General features: G+C 31.8%; 1 protein-coding gene across 1 annotated transcript; it reads right to left on the reverse strand.

Moving 5' to 3' along the window:
- Window positions 1–2,526: 2,526 nt before the first annotated feature.
- On the reverse strand, window positions 2,527–15,841 carry LOC136067809 (protein ACCELERATED CELL DEATH 6-like). Its single transcript, XM_065774123.1, has 2 exons — window positions 15,175–15,841; window positions 2,527–3,293 (listed from the first exon to the last, which is right to left on the reverse strand). The coding sequence occupies exons 1-2, from the start codon at window positions 15,688–15,690 to the stop codon at window positions 2,667–2,669; spliced, it is 1,143 nt and encodes a 380-aa protein (XP_065630195.1). The 5' UTR covers window positions 15,691–15,841; the 3' UTR covers window positions 2,527–2,666.
- Window positions 15,842–16,735: the final 894 nt, after the last annotated feature.

Raw genomic sequence — 16,735 nt, forward strand, 5'->3', positions numbered from 1 at the left:
AAAAGGCTACAATCATCCAAAATATGGTGAATTCAACTAACGGCACTGCATTTCTGCATACCGGCGAGGCGAGGATATTTTATTTCTGGAAAAATTGTAAATGCAAAGTGGATGCACATTACCGCAGCTGAGGTACGTAAGGCCAAACAATCATATATCAAGAAGGTTCGAAACTGTTTGTTTTTGCGTAAAACTGCAAAGCCCATTTCGTCCTCGTATTCACCAGGAACTTGAAAGGCTGCTGTGAAGGTGATAGTTGTATATATTGTCATTGCAGTTATATTGAATTTGGCTATAGGTGTGTCTCTTCCAGCATTGTCTTACGCATTATTGGCACCACGCATTTCTGCCCTGACCTCTGCACGCACCATCCCGTGTTTCATGAAATTCTTCAAGCCCTTCTGTCTCTCGAGTATGCACTTTTATAGTTTGTCTAACCACTCGTTCCAAACTCAAAATGTAGTCTCTATTACACTTTGACATTAATACATCCTACAAGTTTTTGTTTGAGCATATATTTAGTACTTTGAGAGTTCAACAATGTGGTATTCTTTCCTCCATGGCAGAACCACAATGGGGCAATGGCTCCTAAAAATATTTAACCAAAAATTGAAAATATATGTATGAACTGTCGTAAATTTTTTTTTTTTTTTTAAATTGAAATATAAATGCATATGGCCCCTGCATTTACAAATTAAATTTTTTTATAAATTTATAAATAATATTCTCTTATTCAAATATATGATGTTGAGAAAAAGTCTAGTGTATTTCATACTGAGTTAAATAATGTTACAATCCTGTTAGTGATAAATTATATATATTGGTAACTTAAATTAATTGGACATTCATAAAATTATAATGAACATATAAGCTTCTTTTGACAACTAACTCAAAAATAAAAGGAGAAAAAAAAAGGGTTTTTATTTTTTGATCCTTCCTCTTAAGTAAAAAATTAAAAATTAAAAAATTTTCTTCCTTACATTGGGATTGAGGTTGTGGTAGAAGGAGGGTTGTGTTTGATAGAGAAAGCAATTACCTTAGTGTTTCATTTTCCTTCTTAAAAAATTACAATTGGTATTTGCTGCATGTAGCCCATCCGACTCTCTCTCTCTCTCTCTCAAACTAGATTGGTGTATGTTGAAGCACGTCCATGACACAGGTCCTAGCAACATCATAAGCTGAGGATTTTTGTGGGTTTTTCTCTTTAGTCTTCTTGGATTCTTGAGGGATTTTTTTTTCACTTGTTATCGATTTCTAAAGTGTTTTCCTAATTAGGAGTGAGTTTCTCAATCACTATTTGATTTCTTTGTGAGATTTGTGGATATTCTTGGATTTGGTGGGTCGGTTTTGCATACTCTATTATTGTTGGTGGTCTTGTTTTGTGTGTGGTGTTATGTTAACTTGTTCTATGATTCAAGTTAGTTTTGTTAGGTTCAAAAAGTTTTGTTAGTTAAAGCTACATCTAGTATAACTGTAAGTAATAATACACCACCTAATAACATTTTATTAGATTAATATTTTATAATCTCAGATCATCATTTTGAAATTTCATGAGTATGTAGAGCATAAAAAGATCATCTAATTCAATAGTAAATTTGTCAAAATTCACATGTAATTAAAACGTATTGAATGGTATAATATTATTTAGAGTTATATGAGAGTTAACTAAACTAAAATTAGAGGGAATTCTTAATTCAATTTTTCTCTTAAGATTTTCTAATAGCATAATTTTTGTTTAGGTATTATTTTTCATATTTAATTCAATAAATCATATATTATTGAATTAAATACCCACAAGATTGAGTAATTGAATTATCTATAAGTTTTATTATGTTTTTTTTTTTTTTAAAAAATAACTAAACTAAACTTAAATCAAGTATTTATACGGTATCTGGACTATATTTTTACCATGTTATGAGATTTTTTTTTTTTTTTTTTATTAGAAACTTGAATTTTATTTTGGGAAATAAAAAACTCTATTTATTACCACTCACGACCTTGACAAATATGTGGATGGCAAGATTGTTGGAGCTGAAATCCGACATTGACACATAGGCTGGTCGATGCACCGATCACGTAATCTCACTCATATTAGTGTTGAGTGAATATCACACGAACTTAAGGTACGTTTGGTACACTGAATGTAGATTACATTAGGAATAGTAATCTTTATTACTAGGAATAAAAGACATTGTAATGGAATAACTATTACTATTCATAAGTTTGGTTGTTACATATGAAAAACTTGTAAAAGATGATGTATAAGAAAACTTTATATTTTTGGAAATATATTAATTTTAAAACTTATTATATACACTAAGGAATAGTTATTACATCCATTTTAAAGAAGAATAGCTATTCTTTAATTTAAAGAATAATTATTCCAATGTAATAACTAATCCATGTAATAAAGATGCAATCAAATGACCGAATTGATATTACACATGAATAACTATTTCATTACAGGAGCTATTACAACGTACCAAACGTACCCTTAATTTTTGTCTTTAGATACTCTCTTTTGAAATGAAAATTATTTTGCTTTAGTGATTGTTACCAAGCTTGATTAATGAAATTCTGCATCTTGATTCGTTTTAATACAAACCAAACTAATTTAAAACAACCCTTACAACAGCTTGATTTGACCCAAAAATTTAGCCAGATATCTAAAACTTAACTGTATACATTGTACAACAAAAAATAAAAAATAAGGGGACCAAAATGGAAATCACTAAATAAAACGTAGCCCAAGAAGCAAGGTTTGAAGGGTCATTCTCATCCAAGACTGCTTGTACGCCCCCATAAAAGGCTACTATCATCCAAAATATGGAGAATTCAACTAACGGCACTTGCAGCATTTCTGCGTACCGGGAGAGGCGAGGATATTTAACTTCTGGAAAAATTGTAATCGCAAAGTGGATGCACATTACCGCAGCTGAGGTACCAAAGGCCAAACAATCAAATATCAGAAAGGTTCGAAAGTGTTTGTTTTTGCGTAAAATTGCCAAGCCCGAGTCCTCGTATCCACCAGGAACTTGAAAAGCTGCCGCGAAGGTGACAGTTGTAAATATTGTCATTGCCGTTATATTGAATTTGGCTATAGGTGTGTCTCTTCCAGGATTGTCTTTTGGAGATGTGTTGTCTTTTGGAGTTGTGTTGCGCACCATCCCCTGTGTTTCATGAAATTCTTCAAGCCCTTCTGTCTCATGAGTCTGCACTTTTGTAGTTTGTCTAACCACTCGTTCCAAACTCAGTAGAATGTTGTCTCTATTCCACTTTGACATTAATACATCCTACAAGTTTTTTTTTTTTTTTTTTTTTGAGCATTTATTCAATACTTTGAGAGTTCAAACACAAACATCTAATTTATTAGCTTATACAAACTTCTATAAACATGCACAAACACAAACATCTATACAATCCTCCATAGTGAATTCTTAAAGCTTTCATTTTAAATATAAGTTACCAATTACCAACCAAAGTGAGTAAAATATTTTTAATTGAATTAATGAAGTATTAAAGACATGAATGATTTAAAACTTATATATATATATAATGTTTGTATATTTGAATATATAAAATAGCTACTAATAAAATAAATACAATTTTATTTGAAGCAAATGAAAAAAAAAATGAAATTTTTATCCATTAAATTCTCAATTTTAATTTGTCTAACCACTATTTAATTTGTATAATAATAATAATAATAATTAATCAATGTTGGTTATTTTTTTTAAGGTTTATTAATTTAAATTCTATGGTTTTCTCATTTGATAACTCATTTAGCACAAAAAAAATTAAGAAAATTAAGTTGGAATCGATTTTTGTAGTGTTTTAAATAGTTGCACCAAAATTAAGAAAATTGAATGGAACACATAACATAAAATTAGACTCCTATTTGAGATCTAATTAGATTTCTCGTAGTTTTGATAAGTACAAACCAATATTGGTAAACAATTAAATGCAAAAAGTAAATAAAATAAGCAATATGGTTACGAAAAGAAAAGTTCTAAATGGAAAAAATTCTATACCACTAACCTCCAAGAAAACAGATCCATTGAATAGAATCAAAGTTCTATAATACAATCATCTTTAATTCTACAGTTCCCCCTAATAGTACTTACAATTTTACCACATGAAACTCAAAATCCTTAGACTATTTTCTAGCAAACTTTGTCCAAATGAATGTGCTATCAGAATTTGAAGATTCACCTTGAAGGTTTTCACTACAGCCCTTGATCATCAATCTAATATCTTCTTTGGTTGTTGTTGAGTGAGAACTCGGCTACAAAAACCCTGCATGTGCAAATCATATCTAAAAAAATCTTTATTTGGTTGTCATTTTTAGTCCTCATATATTCTAGCAAGTAGGGCATAAAATGTTAGAGATTGGATGAATCAATAGACCAAAATTGGATTTTCTATCCATGATTCTTGACCAAACAATAGGTATCAAGGTATGCATTGAACTTATCACAATCAATTGATATGTATATTGAGATTTCAAAAACTTCTTTCTTCTTGAGCTATGTACTGAGATTCCAAAAACCTCTTTCTTCTTGAGTTGTTCTAGGCATAAGTCTTGGACTTCAAAAACTCTCTCAAAAGTAAAACACACTTAAGACCAACTTTATCTCATGGTTTGCTAGCCAACAATCTACTGACCTACACATGTTTCTACTCATGCAACGACAATCACCAAAACCTTTTTTTGGGGTGACAAAATATGAGATCTATTTTTTATTTTTCAATCAAATTATCATCAAGATATGTTTCTTTCCCCCTTTTTTTCCACATCTATATATATATATATATATATGTATGTATGTATGTATGTATGTATAAATAGATTATTGACTTTACACATTCATCTTGGGTAGTTTTAACATTACATATAATTTTGCTTTACATATTTATCTACCATAATTTGAAATGTATTTTTTATTCCTACACATTTCCTATTGCACTACATGGACTACTATAAAAGATGTTTGCGCCTTAAAATCAATTGATTAAACATAGACACAACATTCAGACTCCTAGGAAGTTACAAATTTTGCATCCTTTATATTCCTTCCTAGAAAAAACTACAATGAAAAAAACTTTTTTTTTTAATCTCTACACTCTTCTCTCTTTGTAATTTATTTCCTGCACAACTTTGAAACCGACACCACTTAATTTTCAAGGAGTAGGAGAGGTAGAAGAATAAGGAAGATGAGAGGACTATTTGCTATCTTCACCCTTATAGGGCACCTCTTCTTTCTCCCACTACTTTTTCCCCTATTTTAAATGTGATAGGCCAAAAACATATTGACTCCTTGTGATGAATTAATTGATTAATTAGCCAAGTTTATTGATTAATCAAATTAACATGCAATATGCGTGGTAACACAAACATATCACCAATTAAACTAAGCACGTAGCGGAAAATAAATTGACATGGTGATTTGTTTATGAATGGACAAAACATACACAGCAAAAACCCCGCCGGGTGATTTTAAGGTCACCACTCTCAAGAATCCACTATTATCATAACAAGCGGTTACAAGTAAAGGAAGCTCAGTACCTTATACCAACCTACAGTTAGGAGGAGGATAAGGATTCAAATAAGAAAACCAAATGAGGCTCTCCAAGGTTAGCTTTTTAGGATTAGGGTTTTCTTTCTCCATACCTCCTTATTCATAAAGGAGCTTAATGGGCCTTTTGATGAGCTCTCCCATTCTTGTTAGGTTTACACAAACCTTGGGCTCTCTTAATCTTAATGTTCTATCTTCTCAAATTCGTCAACTCGATAGATCGAGATGTATCAAGCTAGGTATCGAGCTTCATTACATCTCGATAAATTAACAGGTATCAATGAGGTATCAAAACCTGTAGATTCAGGTTTTTCTTGAACAATTCTTGAGTAATCTTCATATCTTCAATGAATTCACTTGTCATGATAATTTTTAACTCACTTAGATCTGCCCAATTACAAGTAAACTGCGTTTTGTCATAGGATATGCCAATACATAAAAAATATTACCCTAACAAATTTAGTCTCAAACCATTGATATTGAACCAAACTTTTATATTGTTATTTTGTTATGAAATCTTAATATGTAGAACAAGCTGCATTTTTTGGAGGGGGGGGGATTTCCAGTGTCTGTGTCTGAATCACCAAAAGCATAAACCTTGTTGAAGCAACCTTTGAAATCAACATTTGCTTGGAAACCACAGGAGGTGGGGTGCTTTCGTGGCTCTTGTTGTGGGCGTATGAAGGAGACAAGGATAAAAAGAGGATGAAGCATGCAATTTGAAGAAAAAAGTACTTGGAGTTTGCCATTTTGTGAGTCAACAAAGGATCTATTTGTTTGTTTGATTGTAGGAACTAAATGGTGGAGCAAATGAGGTATTTATACTTGGCACCTCTCCCTTGTGGGATGGTAGCTCATTGAGGCATTGTATGAATCTCCTACCTTCAGGAGAGGAAAGATGATCTTTGTTTTACTTGGTCATTATCCAATGTCACAAAACTTGCAATTTTGAGTCTTGTGGTGTAAATTTGACTCTCTATGAGCCTAAAAATGCTTGGGAACTCAGCTTCATTTGCGTTTGTGGAACTGATCACTCCTAGACACGTTGTTGGAGATTTAGACCCCGATTGTTAGAAATTACCAATTTTAATCTAGAAAATTAATTAACCAAATATTTTGGGACGTTCAATTTTTGGTTAACTTGTTTGTAACCTCATACATATGCATGAGATATATTTACAAATAAGCATAATTAAATGAGTTTTAAAATTTTACCAAATTTATATATTATATATAATGTTTGTATATTTGAAAATATACAATTGCTACTAATAAATAATATAATTTTATTTGAACAAATGAAGAAAAAAAACTGAAATTGTTATCCATAAAATTCTCAATTTTAATTTGGCTAACCTCTATTTAATTTGCATAATAATAATAATAATAAATTAATGATGGTGACTTTTTAAGGTTTATTAATTTTCATTCTATGATTTTCTCGTTTGATAAATCATTTAATGCAAAAATCTAAGAAAATTAAATTGGACTCAATTAATGTGGTGTAGTAAATAGTTACCAAAATTAAGAAAATTAGTTGAAACACGTGACATAAAATTAAACTTTTATTTGAGATCTAATTAGATTTCTCTTAGCTTTGATAAGTACAAACCAATATTGGAAAACAAATAAATGCAAAAAGTAAATAACATAAGCAATATGGTTACAAAAAGAAAAATTCTACGTGGAAAACTCTTTAGAGGTTTACCACCAACTCCCAAAGAAACAAGTCCACTAAATAGAATCAAAGCATTATAATAGAATCATCCTTAATTCTACTACTCCCCCCAATTCCCTCCTATAGCACTTACAATTTTACCACATGCAACTCAAAATCCTTAGATTCTTTTCTAGAAAACTTTGTACAAATGAATGCTCCATCTAAATTTCAACATGTTATAATGTGTGGTAGAATGTATTGAGTTTTGAGTAAAAAACTGATATAGCAATCTCTTATTGAATAATATAAACATGAGTTTTCCAAATTCGAACTCTTTATAAATTGCCACGTATTGAGTTGAGAAGATAGACTTTGTCCAAGCCTTAATAGCTCTCTATATATTATATATTTACCCTTTATTTTATTGAGTATGATTATAATCTTAAGCGACAAACAATTTTGTATGTAGCTAAACTTTATCCTTTATTAATATAACTATTAAATTTTTTTTAAATTACTTAATTATATTTAGAATCAATTTTTTTAAAATGAAATTTATTTATATTCAAATAGGTCATTTCCAGTTGATTACCTATTTATTAATCATGTTCAGAATGTCGACCCATTTTTGGCACTAACCCATTTAAACTAAACACTAACCCACAAAACAACTATATCATGTTTGCAAGTCATGTCGAATATTGTCACCTCTATTTTATAGTCTTATTACAATAAGAATTACTCTATTAGAATTCCATGGACTATATGTCCATATCATTCCTATAAACTTGTTATATGAATGTAGAGGATGAGTCTCAAAAAAAGAAGAAGTAAATTGAGGGTGTTGTTAATAGACTGTGAAGGGCCTTTCAATTGTATTGAGTAAGGGTATTTGCATTAGTAGGTGTATAATAAAAGAAAAGTGTCAAATTTACACATTCAAGCTCTAAATCACCCACATCAGTTAAGTTATTGATGGTAAATTTGCAAAGTTGCTACATTAATTGTGTAAATATACATAGTTATTGTGGTAGTTTTGTACATCATTATTTTAATTTTTTTTTTCTCTCATTTTTTGCCTCATCAAATTCCTCTCTCTCTCTCTCTNTAGGTTTACACAAACCTTGGGCTCTCTTAATCTTAATGTTCTATCTTCTCAAATTCGTCAACTCGATAGATCGAGATGTATCAAGCTAGGTATCGAGCTTCATTACATCTCGATAAATTAACAGGTATCAATGAGGTATCAAAACCTGTAGATTCAGGTTTTTCTTGAACAATTCTTGAGTAATCTTCATATCTTCAATGAATTCACTTGTCATGATAATTTTTAACTCACTTAGATCTGCCCAATTACAAGTAAACTGCGTTTTGTCATAGGATATGCCAATACATAAAAAATATTACCCTAACAAATTTAGTCTCAAACCATTGATATTGAACCAAACTTTTATATTGTTATTTTGTTATGAAATCTTAATATGTAGAACAAGCTGCATTTTTTGGAGGGGGGGGGGGGGTGGGCATGTAATCCCATTTGCTAATAAAATCTACTAAAAGTTGAAACTATCTGTTTTTGGTGTGGGTTTTGGAGCCTAGACATGTCATCTCCAGCGATCGGTTCAGTCCCCTACCCTTATTTTGTCTTCTTCTCCCTTCAATTGTAACCTTCTCTAGATGCCTATTTATTTATTTATTTATTTTAATAAAGTATTGGTAAGCTATCTCAGCAAGTGCAAAAGAAATTACAGATTACAGTCTCCTGTCCAGGGCCAACTCTACCCTATAAGAAACAAATGCAATTGCCTAAGCCCCATGTGGAACAAGTCCCCAAATTTGAACCAATAAGATATTTTCTTCTCTATAAGAATATTAATTAAGGCCAAAAAATAAACTAGTGCATCAAAAATATATATTTTCTCAAAGAAAAAAACATAAATAGAATCATTTTGCGGGAGTAGAATTGATTATCTCTCATATATATCAAAGAAAAAACAGGGGAAAAAGAAAAAACTCATGGTGATCAGTGCTCTTGACTCTTCCATCTTTGTGTGGGAGTATAAGAGTGTACCACTTAAGTCTCTCGTACTACACAAACATAAAAATCTCTATTTCTCTCTCAATAACTGAACAAATAAAACTAAAGACTAAAATCAAATGGCCCAAATAAATCAAACTCAAACCTCAGAATTTTATACTCATTGCTAGAAACTGTGTCATTCCCCATTTAAATTCTCTGCAGTGGCTTGAAATTTGTTGTGCTCCAAATCTTTTCTCCCTTCAGGTTTGGCTTTAAGCCCACGCTCCATTTATTTTTTCTCATTATGCTATTAAAATTTTGTTTTGTCATGGTAGTGAAAGAGACATAGAAGTGACAAGACATAACACTGTCACCCACTCACCCTTTATTTCTAGTCTTTTATTACTATTTCTTTTCTCTTTCTAAACATATCACATAGCAACTGAGAGAGTGAGCAACATGATGTATTTGCTTCATAACTTATAAGTTATCACATGTATTGCTAATTTGATGTATATCACATCAATCCATTTGTGTTAAGATATTAATTTATTAAATCATTTAATAAATTGATTTTTATTCGTGCAAGTTTAGATTATAAATTGCTCACAACATTATTAAAGTTGCAACTTTGCTATTGGTAAACTAGGTTTTATTAATCTATACATTTGATTTTTTTTTAGTTAGAATATAATTTTCAATTATGAGTCATGTTTTATTTATGTATAAATGTTTGTTCATTATAAATGTCAACATATAAAAAACTAAAAAAAAAAAGTTGAAAAATAAATTGAATCTAAAAAAGTATGTATGGATAAATTTGTTACTAATATTTAAAATAAAAAAGTTGAAACACGTGACATAAAATTAAACTTTTATTTGAGATCTAATTAGATTTCTCTTAGCTTTGATAAGTACAAACCAATATTGGAAAACAAATAAATGCAAAAAGTAAATAACATAAGCAATATGGTTACAAAAAGAAAAATTCTACGTGGAAAACTCTTTAGAGGTTTACCACCAACTCCCAAAGAAACAAGTCCACTAAATAGAATCAAAGCATTATAATAGAATCATCCTTAATTCTACTACTCCCCCCAATTCCCTCCTATAGCACTTACAATTTTACCACATGCAACTCAAAATCCTTAGATTCTTTTCTAGAAAACTTTGTACAAATGAATGCTCCATCTAAATTTCAACATGTTATAATGTGTGGTAGAATGTATTGAGTTTTGAGTAAAAAACTGATATAGCAATCTCTTATTGAATAATATAAACATGAGTTTTCCAAATTCGAACTCTTTATAAATTGCCACGTATTGAGTTGAGAAGATAGACTTTGTCCAAGCCTTAATAGCTCTCTATATATTATATATTTACCCTTTATTTTATTGAGTATGATTATAATCTTAAGCGACAAACAATTTTGTATGTAGCTAAACTTTATCCTTTATTAATATAACTATTAAATTTTTTTTAAATTACTTAATTATATTTAGAATCAATTTTTTTAAAATGAAATTTATTTATATTCAAATAGGTCATTTCCAGTTGATTACCTATTTATTAATCATGTTCAGAATGTCGACCCATTTTTGGCACTAACCCATTTAAACTAAACACTAACCCACAAAACAACTATATCATGTTTGCAAGTCATGTCGAATATTGTCACCTCTATTTTATAGTCTTATTACAATAAGAATTACTCTATTAGAATTCCATGGACTATATGTCCATATCATTCCTATAAACTTGTTATATGAATGTAGAGGATGAGTCTCAAAAAAAGAAGAAGTAAATTGAGGGTGTTGTTAATAGACTGTGAAGGGCCTTTCAATTGTATTGAGTAAGGGTATTTGCATTAGTAGGTGTATAATAAAAGAAAAGTGTCAAATTTACACATTCAAGCTCTAAATCACCCACATCAGTTAAGTTATTGATGGTAAATTTGCAAAGTTGCTACATTAATTGTGTAAATATACATAGTTACTGTGGTAGTTTTGTACATCATTATTTTAATTTTTTTTTTCTCTCATTTTTTGCCTCATCAAATTCCTCTCTCTCTCTCTCTCTCTCTGAAGATACTATAAACAAAGAATGAAAAATGATTATTTAAATAAAATAGAATAGATAATCTAATGTAGGTGTTTTTGAAAAGCTATTGTGTAAAAAAAAAAAAAAAAAAATGTTCTTATCCTAAAATAGATAGAAATTTTTGCACAAGCTAATACAAATGCTCTAAGAATTCCTTGCTCACCATTTAATACCTTAACAATCTTCGTAGCATCTTTGTGAGTTCGTGAACAGCTTGACTAGAAAAGCTTCTATTTGCGATTGGTTGGAGGTCTTCTTAAGCATTCACATCAACTCTTGCAAAAAAATTCCTTCCATTTTAGTATAAGAACTTACTTTTATTTTATTTTACATATTCACATTTTTTTAAAACACTATACATCAGATTAACTATTTTACACTACATTACATTAAATATCAATTTTTTTTTATTTTTTAAATTTTTTCTCTTTCTCCACATACAATAACCATTAACCATTCAATCACACCATCATCATTCTCTTTCTTAAACCTTGGGATACGTAAAAAAGAATTAAAAACTATATGCATAGTAAATAATGCTAGTGTGAATTTACATAATTACTATAGCAACTTTGCAAATTTATGCATTTTTAACTTAACTGATGTGACCGATTTTGGAAGTTAAATGTGTGAAAGTGATACCTTTTTCTATCTTGCATTTTTTGATGAAAATGATCTTGGTGCGAGCCATTGAAGTCTTACTTCATATTGAACAAGTTGGTTATGGTAGATAAAGTAGATAACAAAGGGTTCTTTTGAAGAAATGAATGATCAGTTGAGGTGAACTTACATAAGAACATCCTCCAATTAAGAACCCTCAAAAAATGGGACATCGATCTCATTATAAGGCACCTTGGCAATAGACCACCACCACAAATGCAACAAAATGGCTACGAAAACAAAATTATAAGACAATATGTTAGGACATATATGTTTTAACTTGATTAAAAACATATGTCACTTATTTATGTAAATTGGCTAATCCTTTGACAAAACGCACTCTACTTGTAATTGGGTAGTTCTATGTGTTTTTAATACTTCAAGAAACAATGTTTCAAGGTCAAGTGTTGAAGTCATCAAGTCTGTCCAAGAAAAAGCAAGCTGAAGTGCAAAGTTTTTAAAGCTCGACACCTTCTCGATAGCNCTCCATCCTTCTAAGAATGAATTTCCCTGCACAAAACCATGTCCAATCAACATGCACACATTCAACGCTAGCATTGGTCATAGCAAGAAGGGAATCAAAACAGAAGCTTCCGCATCCCACAGTGGTTTGTGCTCCAGTTAATTCCCCGCCGACGAGAAGGTAGACTCTATTGTAGCATCTGTTTATGAATTGAGTTCAAAGATGTCCAGCCTATCTTCCATCTTGCACCATCTCAACATTCGATGGGACACGAAGTTCACTTCTATTCAAGCTCAATTGGATCAAATTGAAAGAAAGCTAGAAGATGATGAAGACTAGCTATTCTATGACAAAAAGGGGGAGATGCTGTTGGTAGGGGGAGCTCAACGAAAGGGGGAGATTTCAGCTAACAGGCTTTTGTTTATTGCTTTTGTCTATCTTTAGCTTTTATCATATTTCAGTATCCGTTTTATATTATTTAGCACATGTACTGTTATGCTTTTGGTTTGTACTTGCTACCTTTGTAGGTTTTTAAGGTTTATGTTTTTGTTTTGTACCCATGTTGCTTCTGTAAGCTTTAAGGGTTTGTCTCTATGCACTTGTAGTCCTTTGTAGTTTGTACCATGCTTTATGTACCCTTTGTGCTTTGTTAAATCTGTACTTCTAACTAAATGTTATGTATTTCCTTCTAAGTACTGTCACTCTTGTACTCTTGTAGGATTTTTCCTAGATGTACATACTTCATGTACTGTGCATTGGTTGAGTGTTGGTCATTCAAGTGATTTGCTTTGTGTTTATTAGTTTGAATGTCCGGATGTTTATTCCAAGTGTGAATGAGCATTGTGATCACTTGGTTATAGTGATTGCTTATTTTGGTCTTGCCATGGTTTATTGCTTTACTCCATTATGCTTGATCGCATTGTGTTTGCTCCATATGCATTACAAGTTTCTGTATACAATGAACTTTTTGTGTTGTTGTATTTCAGAAGATACTTGTTCTTATGGTTCAAAAACTTCACAGATTCTAGAGTTAGGTGTGAGTGAGTTTTCCAACTGTTTCCAACTCACGTGTTAAGTCTAGAGTTTGTTTTAGAGTTTTGTCATGGAATAGCCAAAGGGGGAGATTATAAGGTTGAAATTTATTATCCATCTTGTTGGCTTTATTTCATGTCAATTTGCTTTTAATTTAGCGCTTAGTAACCCTGTATTTAGGTGGGATTCATGTAAGGGTAGTGTGTGAAGAGAGTGTGAAGAAAAGCTCAAGTTTGTGCAAAGAAGCAGAGTTTCACGGCTAGGATTCGCGGCTGACTCGCGACTAGCAAGCCACCAACTGTAGGAACATGAGAAGCACACAAGGAAGGTGAAGGGTTGTGCCAGCTGTTGCACTATAGGACAAAAGTCCTAGGCTGGCTAAGCCGTTACGTCGCGACTTGAACTCACGACTTGGACAAGCTGCGAGGCCAAGCTGCCATCCAGTCCTGTTTGGCAAAAACTGTCTCTTCGTATTCCAAACACACACCACTATATATAGACCCTTATACCTACTAAATTGAGAGAGTTTCCAGAGAGAATTTTGTGAGAGAAATCCTAGAGAAATACAAGATTGATTCATCCACAATCTTTACCTTAGAGACTCAACAAATTCCTCTACTCTCTTTCTCTCCATTGTCATACCCTTGAGAGATTATTGACCAAATCCTTTTCTCACCACACCCACGTCTGTGAGAAGGTTTATTTGGTGCTAAGGGAAGCAGTTTGGGAAGGAACCAATGGTGATTGGTTGATGCTATGGGCTATAGCGAAATCCGGTCAGCTAGAAAAGAAAAAAGGTTCGGCGTAACCTTGTTGGAGCAGGAAGCTTGGAGGGCTTAGGTACCTGGGTAGATTAGGCTTAGAGGATCTATTGCTGTCATGTATCTTAACTACATTTTCTAGTGGATTATTGACCGTTTGGAGGGCGGCGGAGAGATTTTATGCCGAGAGCTTCGGTTTCCTCTTCGATAACACATCGTGTGTTGTCTTTGTGTTTGCACCTCTCTTCCCTTTATCTTTACCATTTAATTACTACTGTGATTGTGACTATTTATGGTTTAGATTGTTTATCAATTCTGTTATAAGCTTGTTATCATTTTTCGCACATAGATTGTTTGATATAAAGCTTGAATTGGTAATTTTGTAATTGGGGGTCTAAACGTTCAAGGGTGTTTCATACCCATATTGAACTTTCAGTGAGATTTGTGGATATTCTTGGATTTGGTGGGTTTGTTTTGCATCCTCTATCATTGATCATTGGTGGTTTTGATTTGTGTGTGGTGCTACTGTTAAATAGTTCTGTGATTCTAGTTAGTTTGTGTTCTGGTGTTGTGTCAATGGCACCCACTACATGTAAATCTTCATGGGGGAGAAGGATTGGTGGCTATCATAAGAAGCAAATGATTTGGAAGAAAAAACATTTTAATGAAACAGGGTATAGTATACAGAATCAGATGAGTTTTCAAAAAAATGGTTAACTAAATACAAAAAAAAGAAGGTTCTTAATGCTCTAAACTAGTTACTTTTCATATAAAAACTAAGAACAGAATCCGTAATCTTTTCTAAAAATTCTAGAAGACTGGGGTTTTCCTGCAGAAGTTTTTCTTTGGTAAAACTAAAACAATTTTTCATCAATATATACAAAAAGTTTCACGAGACTTACCTTTTCACAGCTTAAAAGCCGATTATCTAACTGAATAATGTCAGCAGCGTTCATCCCCTCCTCGTTCATAGCCCACTTGTCAACTCTCCTGTCATCTGCTAGCATCAACAGTATTGTATAACTTCCATTGATTGCAGCTAGATGCAAAGGCGTGTTTCCTTCTTCATCTTGCTCATTTATGAGATCCTGAAAAGCTAATTCCTTGAGCAATATTTCCACTGCATTTTTCTTTCCAGTTTCCACGGCAACATGAAGAGCTGTCCTACCTTTGTTGTCCAACAATTCACAAGTTTCTGGACAATTTCTAATGAGTGTTCTCATTACACCTACATGTCCTTTCTTAGCTGAAATGTGAAGAGCAGACATGCCCTCTTTGTCCATTATGTAAGCAAGGGAACTATTTTTTTTCAAAAATAGTTCTACAACTTTTACATTGCCTAAATATGCAGCATAATGAAGAGGAATCCAGCCATAGTCATCGGCTTCTACAATTGCCGTTGGAAATTTGTCCAACATCTTGTGCAAAAAATCTGAAAAGAGTAGAGACAGGGAGAATCATGTTGTTACGAGTGAACTAAAATTAGAAAGTGTCATTGATGAATAGGTCAAAATATTTTAAGGTTCTTTAATTTTACATTTCATTCCATCAAGACTCGAGATTTGATAGGAGTGTTTTTTTGTGTATTATTATAATTTACTACATTCTCCATTAAAAGTTATCATGACTTTTGAGTGAATTTGTGATATATTTTTTGTGTTAAAATTTCATTCCTTTCTTTTATAGGTGTGTGTTTTTATGTTTTGATTTTTTTAAATATTATTAATTAAAAATAAAAAGTTATAATTTTAAATTGAAAGAATAATATTATTATATTGGTTTTTGTTGAAATCACCCAAAAAAAAAAAATTCCTTATACATTAGTGGATAAGAAATATAGCATTAAACTATTTTTTTTTTTTTTTAAAATAGTTAATTTGACATCTACCATCAAATTTAAAAGAAAAGGCTATGACAAGCATCAAGATCTAATTGGGGTTATTTCCCTCCATTCACAAAGAGATGTACATATTCTTTAAGATCTAATTAGGGTTATTTCCATCCTTCTACATTGTCACCTTCTCCATCAAAGCTGCAATGTCCTCCTCCAACTACGTCTCCTCCTTAAAGCAACCATATCTTTCTTCAACTTTGTCACCTCCTACTTCAAAAGCTGCCATCTCTTCATAGATCTAGTGATATCTCACTAGATCTGAAGATAGAGCAGCTAGATTTGGGTAGATCACGACAAGATATCACATGCTTTCACCTTATTTGGAGCTCTACCACTAAGTGCCAATGCCACAAGGCTTAGGTGGTCTCGTCTGATCCGACTAGAGGAAACTCTGTCCTAGCTGGATTTGAGTCAGATCAAGTTCAAGTCAAAATTTATAGCGAAAATGGGTAACTAGCCATAACTTTCCAAATATATAGTTAGTAGGCAATGTTTGCAAACTATATTTTTTACTAGCATCTCGAGTATAAGAAACTCGATTTAGGGTTTATAAATAGAGTCTTTGAGGG

This window comes from Quercus suber, unplaced genomic scaffold (assembly GCF_002906115.3).
Source record: "Quercus suber isolate HL8 unplaced genomic scaffold, Cork oak 2.0 scaffold_86, whole genome shotgun sequence".
In the NCBI taxonomy this organism is placed as follows: domain Eukaryota; kingdom Viridiplantae; phylum Streptophyta; class Magnoliopsida; order Fagales; family Fagaceae; genus Quercus; species Quercus suber.